Source organism: Sphaerodactylus townsendi, linkage group LG06 (assembly GCF_021028975.2).
Source record: "Sphaerodactylus townsendi isolate TG3544 linkage group LG06, MPM_Stown_v2.3, whole genome shotgun sequence".
Classification (NCBI taxonomy): Eukaryota; Metazoa; Chordata; class Lepidosauria; order Squamata; family Sphaerodactylidae; genus Sphaerodactylus; species Sphaerodactylus townsendi.
In genome coordinates, this window is record NC_059430.1 from 1392302 (window position 1) to 1405234 (window position 12933).

Here is a 12933-nt window from a genome sequence, read left to right on the forward strand (position 1 = left end):
TCCCTTCCCTGGGAAATGTGTCTCTCTCCCTCCATGGGTGTCTTCTGCCAGAAGACGAAGACTTTTTTGTTTGGTTCAGCATTGCCCCAATAACTGTTATTAACCCCCCTTCCTTGTTTTGTTGTATTGTGTGTTTGTATGCTCTTACTGAATTATTTTTACATACACTTTATTTTACACGCTGTTTTGACACTGAAATGTTTTAACGCTCACCACCTTGGGGATCCTATCTGGGTGGAAAGACAGCTAGAAATGTTTTAAATAAACAAATTCTTCGCTGCTGTCCAGGGAACACGGGCAATTGAGCTTTACCCAGAGACTCTGTTTTGTCTGCATGGGCAGACACAATGGGGAGAAGACCCTACCCAGATAACCAAGTTCAGGCTACACTTGAGTGGGTGCTTTTTTAAAATTAATATGCTTATTAAATTTCAAATTGTAAAATACATACAAATGACCTTCTGGTAACATTAAAAAAATTAAATAGTAATATATTCATATCCCTTACCAGGGATTGTCTTGTTATAATAACACATATATTCAACTATTAAGACTTCAACCAGTCGTCACTATTACTCTTCAGTTATAACTATAGTAACAAGTGCTAGCTTCTCAACTCATATATATGAGTGTGTGTTTTTTTAATTGATCTGATTTCTACCCTGCATCGTTCCTCACCAAATCTGGGCTCAGAGCAACTTCCAACAACCAATACATACAATATAACCAATACAAAACAATATATACATTTAAAACTGTAGTTCCCAATATAACGTTATGACATTTATGATATATCATTTACAGATTATAAGGTAAGAACTGTTCTAAAGGTGGTAACAGACAGATGGGCAACAACCAACCTCACAGGTCCAAGGAGGTACCCCAGGAAAGCGGGGAGAGAAAAATGATCACGCTTCAAGAGATGCCTGCTGGCGTGTCCTCATCAGACACCTGCCACAGGGAAAGAGGACGGGGCACCCTCTCTGTTTCTTTGTTCCCTTGTTTGGATGCCTGAACATACCACTGGTGTTCTTTTTAGTTATTTATTTTACTTGTTAATATTTTGAATGCTCTAGGTTTGATCCTGGGTCACAAGCCATATGCCTATTTGGAGTTGCTAGATTTGAGTCCAGTAGCACCTGTATGCCAATAAAGGCTTGTGTTGTTGTTGTTGTTGTCCAGTAGCACTTCAGAGACCAACAACATTCTCAGGATGCAAGCCTTCAAGAGTGAATGCTTTTTTGTCAGACCCCAAAGCTTCCTTTGCCAGGCAGCTCTTTGGACTTGCTATTTCTGAAAGCAGCAATGGGGAGGAGAAGAGGGCCAGCTCACTCTCCCTGCAGCACAACAGCCCCAAAGCCGCAAATGTTGCACAGGTCCCCAGGCAGGATCTCTGCACAGAAGAGCAGGTCAGAGCCCTACGGGGGTGGCTCCATTCAGCAGGAGATGTTCCTGGAGCGGCTGGTGGCAGCAAGGGCGACATTGCTTGTTTCTGGCACCCTCGGGGAGAAAGGGGAAGGGACAGTGGTGCTGAGTGGAGACTCGGTACAGCCACATGGGTTTCCTGACCTCCCAGAGACCACCAAGAAGAAACAATGGGGGGCTTGTAAGTCTGTTCCTTTACAACAGATTGTAAAGAACTTGAAGAAAACAGTTAATTAACCATGAAGGAATGATTCATAACAGAAGCAATCACCAGTGGTGTTCCAGAGTGGGCACACTGAAGCTGCAAGCGTTTTTGCAGTACAGTGGAACCTCAGTTTTCATCGCCCTCGCTTTTCATTCATTTTGGTTTTCGTCAACTGCCTAGGCATAAAAGTTGACTTGGATTTCATCGATGGCCTTGGTTTTCGTCAATTTCCGTTGCCTGCTGTCCATCAAAACCGCGTCAATAGAGGGCGACCCAGGACTGCAAGGCAGGTGGCCCTTTGGTGCCTTGGTTTTCGCCGGCTCCTGCCGAATTACGGACAAAAACCGAGGTTCCACTGTATACCTTGTAGCATTCAGGTGTGTACAATACTCTGGTTGTGATTACACAGTAAATCACACGTTCATGTACTTCATGGGCTTTCTAGGTTTTCCAATGAATTCAAAAAAGTGTGGCCCTCCTTTAGGAAATGGGCTATATGAGGCCAACACGGCCATCACCTAGAAAGCCCTTCACTGAGTGGGAAAGAAGCCTACTGCAAGCAAGTAGAAAACAATCACCACCCGGAAGAGGACCTGGAAACACCAGGAGTCACCCGTGCGATTGCAGTGCAGAGGGGACCTATCCTCCCATATGCAGCCTGGATGGTCATCTGCTTCAGGCATGCCAGCCCCCATGGTATAAACATGAAGGGGGCAACAGGGGCCAGGGAGCGAGGCACAGCTCAGAGACGCCAAGAGAAAAGGCTGCGCTGATCTTGCTGGGAAGGAGGGGCAGCTATGAAATGTCAAGCCCATCCCACGGGAAATTATCAGAGCCATTCTAAAGACAGCATTTACACCAGTGCTAGGCCATTCGTCCCTCCCAAATGATTAGTAGTAGCAATCAATGCCTCTACAAAAGGTACTTACGATTCCAACACTGCAAGGAGTGGGTCAGGCTCGGTGGCCTCCGGGAGTTGGCTGCTCTGATCTCGGCTGAGTCTGATGACGTCACACAAGGTTTGGGAAGCGTTTGACTGTCTCTGTAAGGAGGAGACAGTCAGGACAAAAGGCTCTGCAGAACACCGGACTCATCAAGAAAGCTCCTTCTATATAGCCAAGAAATATTAATGTATATCTTGTATATTTGTCTTACTGTGTTTACACATGAATTATTACAATGTTATATCAACAAATTCAATTAAAAACAAAGTTAAAAGAAAGTCCCTTCTACTGGACAGTGCGGAGGGCATCCTCCAGAGACGAGGGAAAGAATCAGAGGTGACCATTTCTGGCTCCTCGACCAGGGAGCGTTCAGAGACTCCCCACAGGCCTGCCGCTGTTCCTCAACTCCCAGAATGCTCAGAGGCCAGAGAGCCCCACCCCCAACGCCTCTCCTTTGGCTCTAGGAGCCCGCCCAGAAACACAGGAGCCAGAGCTGTTTCTCAGCCTTCCAGGTTCCTTCTGCTTGAAGTCAAGTCCCACAATTTGACCCCACTTGGTGGAGGAGAAGGTACAGATGGAATGCTTAAAAGTTACTAACCTTGGAGGGGGGCAGGAGAGGACCCGCCGCAGAAAGATGTTAACCCTACTGAACTAACTGTCCTGGAGGGTGATGGCACCTGAGGTTGTGCCACCTGACCACAGCCTAAGTTGGTGCCTGGCCTGTGCCCACTACAGAGGTGCTTTTTTAATTCAACGCGGCCCTCATGGCAGCAGCCCTCAACAAGTGCACGAATCCCACTGTCCGACACAATGCTCACCGAACACAGGCATTCTGCTCAAGGGGTTTTAGATGTTTTCTGCCTAGGGGCCAGATGGAAAGTCACCAACAGGGATTCTAACTACCTGGTGTGCATGATTAGGACCCTACACAAGTCCAGCAGGGACCCCACTTCCCCCTTTTGTACAATGGGGTTCCAGTCAGTCAATGAGGAGACAAAATCTGAAGGTCCAAGGTCTCTTCAGAAGACAGCCACATTCCACAGCCCGCGTCTAATGAACAGCCCTCCGACCACCCTCACCATCAGGACTGGGGCCTTAGGAAGCAGCCTCTGCAGAGAACCCCGAGAGGCTCAAAAGGCAGTTCAGCCTCTGCCTCCACACCCGATATGTCATCCCCACAGTGGAACACAGCGAGTGCCTGGCAGTTCAACAGGAAATGCATCTGCAAGAAAACACTGTGTCTGAGGATGTCGCCACGCGGGTGGTTGATCCTCTGGGGCCAGAGTAGCCGTCTGACTCTGTTAAGTACTAGGACGCAGCCCTGGCAACAGCTCATCACAGCACGTGGGACGCCCTGGCTGAGAAGCCACCCCTCTTGTACCAACAGACAAATCGCTCCCCATGGGGAACTGTGCAGCCTGGCTGCAGATGTCCTGCAAGGCAAAACACCTTTGGGCGGCTGTGTCCAGCAGAGCTCCCTGCGGAAGTGCCTGACTGTCTGTCACCACGTACGGTCCAGGTGTTTTCCTGGAGCTTGACCCACCACAGGGGCTGTGTTCCATTCCATTCAAAAAACCCAGGGTCTTTTCAACCACTGTGGGGTCACACAAGCGAAACCTACCCCTTCCCATCCTGATGGCCCTGGAAATCCTCAGGATTGGGGGGGGGGACAGGTCTGACGGATGAGGGGCTGTCAGGCAGCCCATCTACACACTCCACTTTGGAGCAGTTACAGCGGGCGAAAATCTGCCCAGTTGGCACCCGGCGGGCACCCAACCTGTATCTATCCAAAATGAACAGTCAGTTCCTGAAAATGCCTGAGTATGGAGAAACCGGTCACCTAGATTTGTCCTGCAAGGAGAGAACCAACACCCGCCCCCCCCCCCCTTGGGATGCTGCTGGTTCTCCACTCAGCGCGGCCACAGAAGGCAAGCAGGGGAGGCTGCGTCACTCTGCTCAATCACCACAGCACCTGCCAATCACAGCATGTGGCTGCGTCTCCCACCCTCTTCCTCCCCACAGGCCTGCCAGCATCCAGGGAAGAGCTCTCTGCGCTTGCACAGGCAACTGTTCTCAGGTTTTGGGTTTTTGTATCCCCCCCCCCGCCCCGCCCCGCCCCTTCTTTTTTGGGGTTTTCTGCAAGCCTGGGTGGGGTCACCCATGTTTGCAAAAGAATCTCCCTTCTGACAGCGTGGCCCGAATCCAGGGAGTTGAGTACCTGCAGATGGGGCCAAGCTCATCTAGGAATCAAACAGTCTTTCCTCAAGGTCATACTCACGTCCTCATCCTGACTGGGAGAGATCAGCTCCACCAGCCTCTGAACGACCTTCTCTTCATTCAGCCACTGGAGGGACAAAAAAAAGAAACGGCCAGATGGTCAGCCCCACAGACACCCCCAAGCCCACTGCGATGTTTCACGCAGGGATTCTCAGCAGCTCATCCACGCACGCAGGGATTCTCTCCCTCCTCCTCCTCCTCATTTTTTGGAAAGCTAAAGCAGAGGCTCCATCACAAAAGTTATAAGGTCAACTGGAAGAGACCAGAAGCCAACTTGTCCAACCCTCCACCCCAGAGAAAGACAATTTAACTCCACCATCACCATCACCCTGCCACTCAAACCCTGCAAAGACCAGCGTGCCCCAGGCAGAGAGAACACACACCGGACAGGAACAAACGGGAAGCTTGCAAGACAAACAGCTGGAGATAATTCATTCCGATAAACCTGTCAGGAAGATGTTGGTGTGTGTTCTGTCCTTGAATCTTTCCCGCCTGTCAGCCCTGGCTCTCTGCCTGGACTGGGGATTTTTGCTTTCGCGTTATCGTGGCTTGACTGTGTGAAACTATGTACTGTTGAATTCTCCCCCAATCCTGGTTCACACAGAGGAGTCTGAGCTGGAGCCGGACCCAGAACCAGAGCCTCTGTCGTTGGTTGCGATGTCCCGACCTCGCCTCAGCCAGAGCGTTACTCTCCTCGGTTTGCAGGAGCAGGTTGAACAGGCAACTCTGATGGTGACCCGCAGGACCCTGTCGGCATGCTGCCTTCCCCTGACCCGGGAACAATGTGACGTGGGTGGAGGAGCTGCCACGGACCGTGAACAGGCGGAGATGCATTTCACCACCCGCCGCCGGATGGATTACATTCCCAATTACATTCTGTGTCCCAACTCACAGAGCTAGGCCCCGATATAGGGGAGGGACACCCACAAACTTCCTGAACCCAAAGGCCGCATTACAAGACCAGCCCTCCTGTTCTCCACTTAACAGCTTGGAAGCTGCCTGGAGACCCAAGGGGCCGCCTGCTCCATCAAGTGGGGAAAAACCCCGACTGCAGCACCTGTAGAGTCCAACCCTTTGCAAGCTCTTCTTCTGAGACGAAGAAGCTGGAATAGACCCTGCCCATGGGCCCTCTCACGCTCCGCATTCCTGAAGCAACTCTTCAAGCAAAAGTTCTAGACTCTTATTGGCACAAAAAAAAACCCAGCGCAACACAGCACACTGCAAGCCCTCACATTCAGAACTTCCTGCCGCAACTGAGCTGGCTCCACGCAGCTGATGATTCGCAGGAGAAGGTCCATCATGGCAGACGTGTCGATGTGCTTTAGCACCAGGTCAATAAACGTGACTTTCTTTCGCAAAAATGAAATCACCTGAAAGAATAAAAGACAGCAGGAGTTGCCACACAAAAGAAGCAAAGAGGAAGACATCCATTTCCAGGAAAACAGAAAGGATATTGTTGAAGGCTTTCATAGTGGAATCAGCTGGCTGAGAAACAGATCTCATCGTGACATGCCTTTGAAGATATCCGTCATAGATGTGGGTGAAATGCTGGAAGCAAAAACTACCAGACCACAGCCATGCAGCCCAGAAAAACCACAACAGCTAGATTCTAGAACAGCGATCCCCGACCAGGGTTACGCAATACTCTGGTTTGCCATGAGCACCTCCCAGGGGTACCACGAGAGTGCTCCCCCCCTTCCCCCTCTGCCGCCCCTCAGTTCAGCTTGGCTCGTCCAGGCTGCTCCTGCAGGCAGTGGAGGAGGACAGCCAGCGGCAGGCTCCTGGCCCAACCTACGTTGGCTAAGGTAAGTGGGGAGAAGGGGCATCCCCCTCCCCCGGTTCACCTCTGCTCCCACCCCAAGCCTCACCTTGCCATCCTGCCCCAACAGAACCCTCCCCTTTCCTTCCTCCCCCACCTCAAGCCTCTCTGTTCCACCCTCTCCCAATCTGCTGCCCCAAACCTCCCCTTTCAACCTTCCTGCCAATCCCAGTCACTCCTCTCCACCCTCCCCCTATCCTCACCTTCCAACTTTCCCCAAACCACACCTCTCCGACCCCCGACCCACAGACTTAGAACCAGGGAAGTGCTGCGCCACGAGAAAGGAGTGCAGGATCCGCGACAGCCCCACTAAAGCCCACTGTGGCAAAATCTGGATTCCATTTTCCCTAGATACGCCTCTAGGGGGTGGCAAGCAGGGGCACTGGGAGGGGCGGGGGGGCAGGGGCGTACCGCCCATGGGGTACTGTGGGATATGAAGAGGGAGGTCAAGGGCACCGCGACATCGAGAAGGTTGGGAGACGCTGCTCTAGAACAATGACAAGGCTACGTCCTCAGAACGAGAGCAAGGGCTGGCCTCACCTGCTCTGTTTTCCTTCCGATGAGATTGCCCATGGTCTTGCTGAAGAAACTGGCAAGCAAAGGGTTCAAGGGAGGCTCCTGATCCAGGAACTCATAGAGGATATCCAGTAATGTCTCATCCCCTCCAAGCTTGTCATTGATATGCGGCACATCAGAGGTCAGCAGTTCACAGGCTGTGTTGGGATACCTGCAGGAATCACACCACGGCAGACACAGGGGGCCAGCTGTAGCTGCCACTGTGGTGACACGTCCCTCCCCTCCCCCCCCCTTTCTTTCTGGGAGGCCTGATCTCCACTTCAGCCCCAGAGTCAAGTTGCTGTGCTCTGCCCTTGCTGGGCTTCCATTCTTCTAGTCCACCTCTCTCATTACTTTTTCCCAGAGTTCCCAGGTCACTGGCATTCAGCCACGAGGTGGCACATTTTAGCATGGGTTATTTTTTTATCCACCAGGCAACACATACACAGTATTTTTAAAACAAGCAACAATACCTGCCCACAACCTTTGGGGAAAATAATTAAAGGTTTTAGAAGTCTGAGGCCTTGAAACATCTTTTGGCCCAGACTGGAGTATTGAAATGTGTACGATGGCCTCTGAAAACGATCTAGGAACTCAGCCACTGTCAACTTGCGAACAGGACAGAGCAAGCAAGAATACAGCAAATTCTGACATGTACACGTTATTAGTTCTCTTCCAAGCCAGATTCAAACTGATGGCTTTTACTTTTAAGGAATTAAAAGATCGTTTTTGTGGTGGGGTCACCTCACAAAACACCCCAAGCCATCAGATCTGCCTTAGTTCCAGTGAGGTCAGGTTGCGGCTCCTCAGGTGAGCACTTGATTTCATCTCCTTCCTTGGACTCATATTATTCATTATTTATTTATTTTTAGATTTTTACCCCACCCATCCCTGGAGGGCTCAGGGCGGCATTTTGGATACAAGAGAAAATATACTAGTCAATCATTTCAGCTTTAAACTGAAGACTTGTATTCTTGAATTATTGCAATGACTTTGAATTGTGTGATTTAAGATGTGCTGTACATTTTCTATTCATTCAACTTGTATTAAACTGCCTCCAAAACATAACTTAGAAGATGGTGTAGATATGAAGTAACCAGAATACATCTTTGGACTGCCACTGATCCAAGGCCCTCAATCACGTGACTGTTGGTCATTCACAGCCCCGCGGGTTGTGGTCATCCTTCTCTTTCACCTTAAGCCAAGCGGGGAGTGTGCCACTGAGAAAGGGCTCAAAGCGGAGGGATCTCTTGCTGACTCTGTCCTTGTGACTGGTCCACAGCCACCGGTGAGCAACTGATGTCGGGGGAAAGACTGACACGTCCACCTTACTTTCCTGTAGCTGTTTTGTAGTGGTTTTAGCGATTATATTGATATTTTTTGCTGCTTTTAGGATGTGAAGCAGCTGCTGAAAGACAACCCCCCCTCCACACACACACACAAACAGACCTCTCTCCCAGTCACCAGTTGGCCAATTCTCCAGTCCTTCCAACCAGCTACCCACCAGCAGAACGTCCAGAAGCCAGGGACCTACTTGAAGCGGACCTTCTCGTCCATGTCCAGGGGCGGCTCATGAGTGATGAGGCCAACCAGCTCCTCCATGCAGGACTGCTGGCAGAGGAAGTCCACCAGCCGGCGGTTCTGCGCTTTGCACTCCTGGAGGACGTCATCCTCATCCATCAACTCAGTCAGCGTCACATCCTGCCTGTCCAGCAGCTTGTCAACGTGCGAAGTTGTGTTCAGATCAAATTTCCAGAACATGGTGAGGACACAAACCTACCTGCAAGGCCAGAACAGCAAACAGATGCCAGTCACTCAGCTATGGTTAGTCCTCTTTATGCCCCACATTCAAAGCTCTGCTCAATGTTGGCTAAGAAGTCAACCCTGACAGCAGATCCTACATGCTCTAGGACAGGGGCTGATGGGATTTGTAGTCCATGAAGATCTGGAGAGCCGGAAGTTGCAGACCCCTGCTCTAGGAACACTGGAGAACACAAGAACCCAACCTCATGAAGAAGTACCATCGCTTGCTTGCCTGCTGGTTACACAGGAACCCAAGCTTAACCAAGGTGAAGACAAAAAATGGCCAAGTACAGCCTATAGGTCGGACTTCCTTCATCAGAAGGAGCTTCACACTTGCTTTCCAACCTCCACTTAGCACTTCTTCTTGGGCCTAATGCTCCCTTCCCCTATTCTCTCCCCAAGACACAGGAACAAGTCACCGCACACCTCCCCCCGCCCCAGTCCCACACTCTCGCCAGATGGTTTGAAGTCACTCCTGAGAGCCCACAAAACTCACACTTCTCCCTTCACCTGCTCACCTTCTAGCCAGGCTGCTGTCAGACAAGCCTGCCAGGGGCTCCCAGTACAGCCGCTGCAGCTGACGGGCCCGGAACGGGCTCCACCATTACAGGAGCACAGTGGCTGCACACCCTGTGCCCTGCTGGGCCAGCAAGGGTTGAAAGCAACCATGAGGGGTAATGTATTGTCGAAAGCTTTCACATCCAGAATCACTGGGGTGCTGTGTGGTTTCCGGGCTGTGTGGCCGTGTTCTAGCAGCATTCTCTCCTGACGTTTTGCCTGCATCTGTGGCTGGCATCTTCAGAGGATCTGAATGCCAGCCACAGATCCAGGCGAAATGTGAGGAGAGGCTAGAACACGGACAAACAGCCCGGAAACCACACAGCGCCCCATGAGGGGTAAGTTTTTAAGAAACAGAAGGATTTAAATCCTCCGGATTTTTTCTAATTTCAAAAATTTCTGCACTTGTTGGGGTTCGCAGAAAAACCTGTTGCAGTAAGTGTGCTCCCCATCTACAGGCTTCAACATCTGCAAGTAGGGTGCTCGTTTCAGAATTAGATATATACTTATTGTCCCATCAAACCAAACTAATATAACCAATCTAACAACATAAAATGCATCATTTATAACTTACTTCACATGTAAAATTGCAGTATGTGACATATTTATGGATTTTAAAAGTAATAACTGACTTTTTTACAAGCAAAACTTTACATATAGCCAATACTCCAGGGAACAGCGGAAGCTGATGCACCTTGTGCTATCTTGGAAGCCAATGCAAAAAGAAAAGGACAAGACACATTCAGGCTGGATGTTTAGAAGAAATATGAAAATGAAGGGTGCTTCGTCTGGCTAATGGTGCCATGACTCGGATCGGATCTTTTTCCCCCCTCCCTTCTGCGAGGCAGGGCAATAAGCTTCTTTTCAGCCAGTTTGTGGCTAAAAAGCCATCCATGGTAGCTTGCCACTGGGACTAAAGGGAACCCTCACAGTTAGGAGCAGCAACCCTCTTAATCACAGTGTCCGGGAAGGCCTCGTCCTCTCTGCCCTTTTGACCCTCCAGGCTGCTGTGCTAAACAGAACGCTGGACTAGATGGACCACTACATTTTTAATCATGACCAATCGATGCAATTTTACTTATAGAAAAATAAGTCATGTATATAAAAATAAACTATAAATACTCCAATTAATACAATTTTACAGACTAAGTTATAAATGATGTATTTTATGGTATTATCAGGAAAAATAAGTTTAGGTTTACCATGAAATTAAACATTGCATCTATCTAGATGGTACCCAAACTGTCTGGATTTTACCCCAGACTTCAAAGCTCCTGGAAATGTTACATCTCTAATGCTTCCATCTGGATAATACTTCCAAGCCTGCCTCAAGCCTCAAAAAAGGGAAACTGGAGCAGGTCTTACCCCCTGTACAAATGCTGTTCCAAAAACGAGATGTTCACCACAGGCACATTTGGACTCCAGCCCCCACAGTGCTCTCTGCCTTGAGGCAAACGGCCATTTAATCCAAAGTGTCTCTCAAATCATTCCCTGAAGAGTTTAAAAAAAGATTAAAAACATCATTACTACCAAATGAAATCAAATCACAAATGTAGCAGAAGGCACTTGTGTGTAAACTCATCAGCATAAGACCTGGCACCAGGAATAAACAGAAGAGCAATATGGATCCAAGCAAGAGAGGAGGGTCCCAGGGCAAAAATATCTCTACACATAAGTGCAAAACACACCACCTGTATAAAAGTTTCTGGCACTGGACAGTCCAAACGTATAAGTCAGTCTTGCTTACTGGACTGGGATGCCCTCTCTGTTAAGTGCGCACAGAATTGAATCGCTGGATTATTCAGGTAAGAAAGCAGCTACCCTAAGCAGGTCTACTCAGAATCTAGCCAGTCTATTCAGTGGGGCTTGCTCCCAGGAAAGATTTCTTGGGATGGCAGTCTACATGAGGCGCCTGGCAGCCGAGGTGTTGAGAGCTTTCCTCATGCCAGTTCAAAGGCAAGAGCACACATCTGAGCATTGCAAAGGAAAGTTTATTGGCTACCAAAGAAGCCAAAAGGTCTTTTCCGATTGCTCCATCACACCATGAAAATGCATGCCTAGAACATTCAGTCAGGGCTTCCTGCCCATTAAAAAGGTAGAAACAACTCAAATAAGCCTCTCCTTGAGACTGCCATGGAAAAAGGCACATGGAACATGACCTCCCCAGGTGAAATTCATCTCTGGACCAGCCAAACCTCTCTGAGCTTCAGTCCCTCATACTGTAACAGTGTGCCAGGAACACTTTTCATTGCAGTCTTTCTCTGGATCTTTACTCAACAGCAATGGCCACCATCATAGAAAATTAAACCACTATTCCCTGAACTAATTGGAGCAACGGCTCCCAGAGCTGCATCAGACTAGGAAGGGAAATTCCTCTTCTCCCATAAATTCCCAGTTTCCACCGGAAGACACACACACTTCAGATGGTACAAATTCCAAGCCAGAACAGTCCATGGTGAGAGATTTAGAAATGATTTATCTTCTGGGGGTCTTGCCCAAATTTTAGACTTTTCTTATTTCAACCACAGGGGAGGAAACGGAGAGATGCCCGGGTTAAACAGAGACATAAAAGAAGGTTTCTAAAACTCACTCGGCTTAAGCCATTTTGGCAAAGAGGGAGAGTTTTCTATTGGTGCTCAGTGTTGAAGGCTGATGAAATTCTAAAAACCATTTCTGTGTAAATTTGTGATGATAATCCACATGTAGATGGCTGCCAATGAATAAGCCCAAGCCCAGGCACCCGTCTCCTACCTTTCCCATCTTCATTACTGTGTCTCGCTCTACGTTGACCAGCCTTTGAGACTGACCCAGAAATTAAGACTGGTTCGGAATGCAGCAGTGGGGCTCCAGGACAGAAGTGAGGGAGGAGACCACATCTGCATTACGCCAACTGCCCTGGCTACCAGTTGAGTTCTGGATCATGTTCAAAGTACTGGTTCTAACCTTTAAGGCCTTGAGCAGTCTGGGACCTCATATCTTCAATACCGCATTCTCCCTGTATCGCCTACAGAGATGCTTCAGTCCTCCAACAGTAATTGGCTGGTGGTCCCCAGCCCGAAGGATATCCGGGTGGCCTCAACCACAGCCAGGGCTTTTTCGGCCCTGGCACCAGCCTGGTGGAGCTGACACCAGGGCCCGCTGGCAGAGAGAGATTCCACTGAGTCTTTGGTTGAGGCCATCCTGTGAGTTGCGCATTCCATCTAAAATAGCCAAACTCCCATATCTCTACACCAATACCATCTGGTACATCTGCCCCCCCTTTTTCCTCCCCCCGCAATACATCACAACAAAGTAGTAAGAGGCAGGTGCCTGGGCTTGGGTTTATTAATTGGCCTCCATCTACATAT

General features: G+C 49.4%; 1 protein-coding gene across 5 annotated transcripts in view; it reads right to left on the reverse strand.

The window, feature by feature from the left end:
- The window catches only part of PPP6R2 (protein phosphatase 6 regulatory subunit 2), a 73946-nt gene that overhangs the window by 57851 nt on the left and 3162 nt on the right, over positions 1-12933 (reverse strand). For 4 of the 5 annotated variants that reach the window (XM_048499449.1, XM_048499451.1, XM_048499448.1 and 1 more), the window contains exons 2-7: positions 10952-11077; positions 8760-9005; positions 7211-7397; positions 6084-6221; positions 4853-4918; positions 2560-2672 (exon numbers count right to left, since the gene is read on the reverse strand). In XM_048499449.1, coding sequence (XP_048355406.1) covers positions 2560-2672; positions 4853-4918; positions 6084-6221; positions 7211-7397; positions 8760-8986 — 731 coding nt within the window. In that variant the 5' untranslated portion in view covers positions 8987-9005; positions 10952-11077. Of the gene's footprint in view, positions 1-2559; positions 2673-4852; positions 4919-6083; positions 6222-7210; positions 7398-8729; positions 9006-10951; positions 11078-12933 lie in introns of those variants that run through there. The other variant, XM_048499452.1, reaches the window with a different exon arrangement.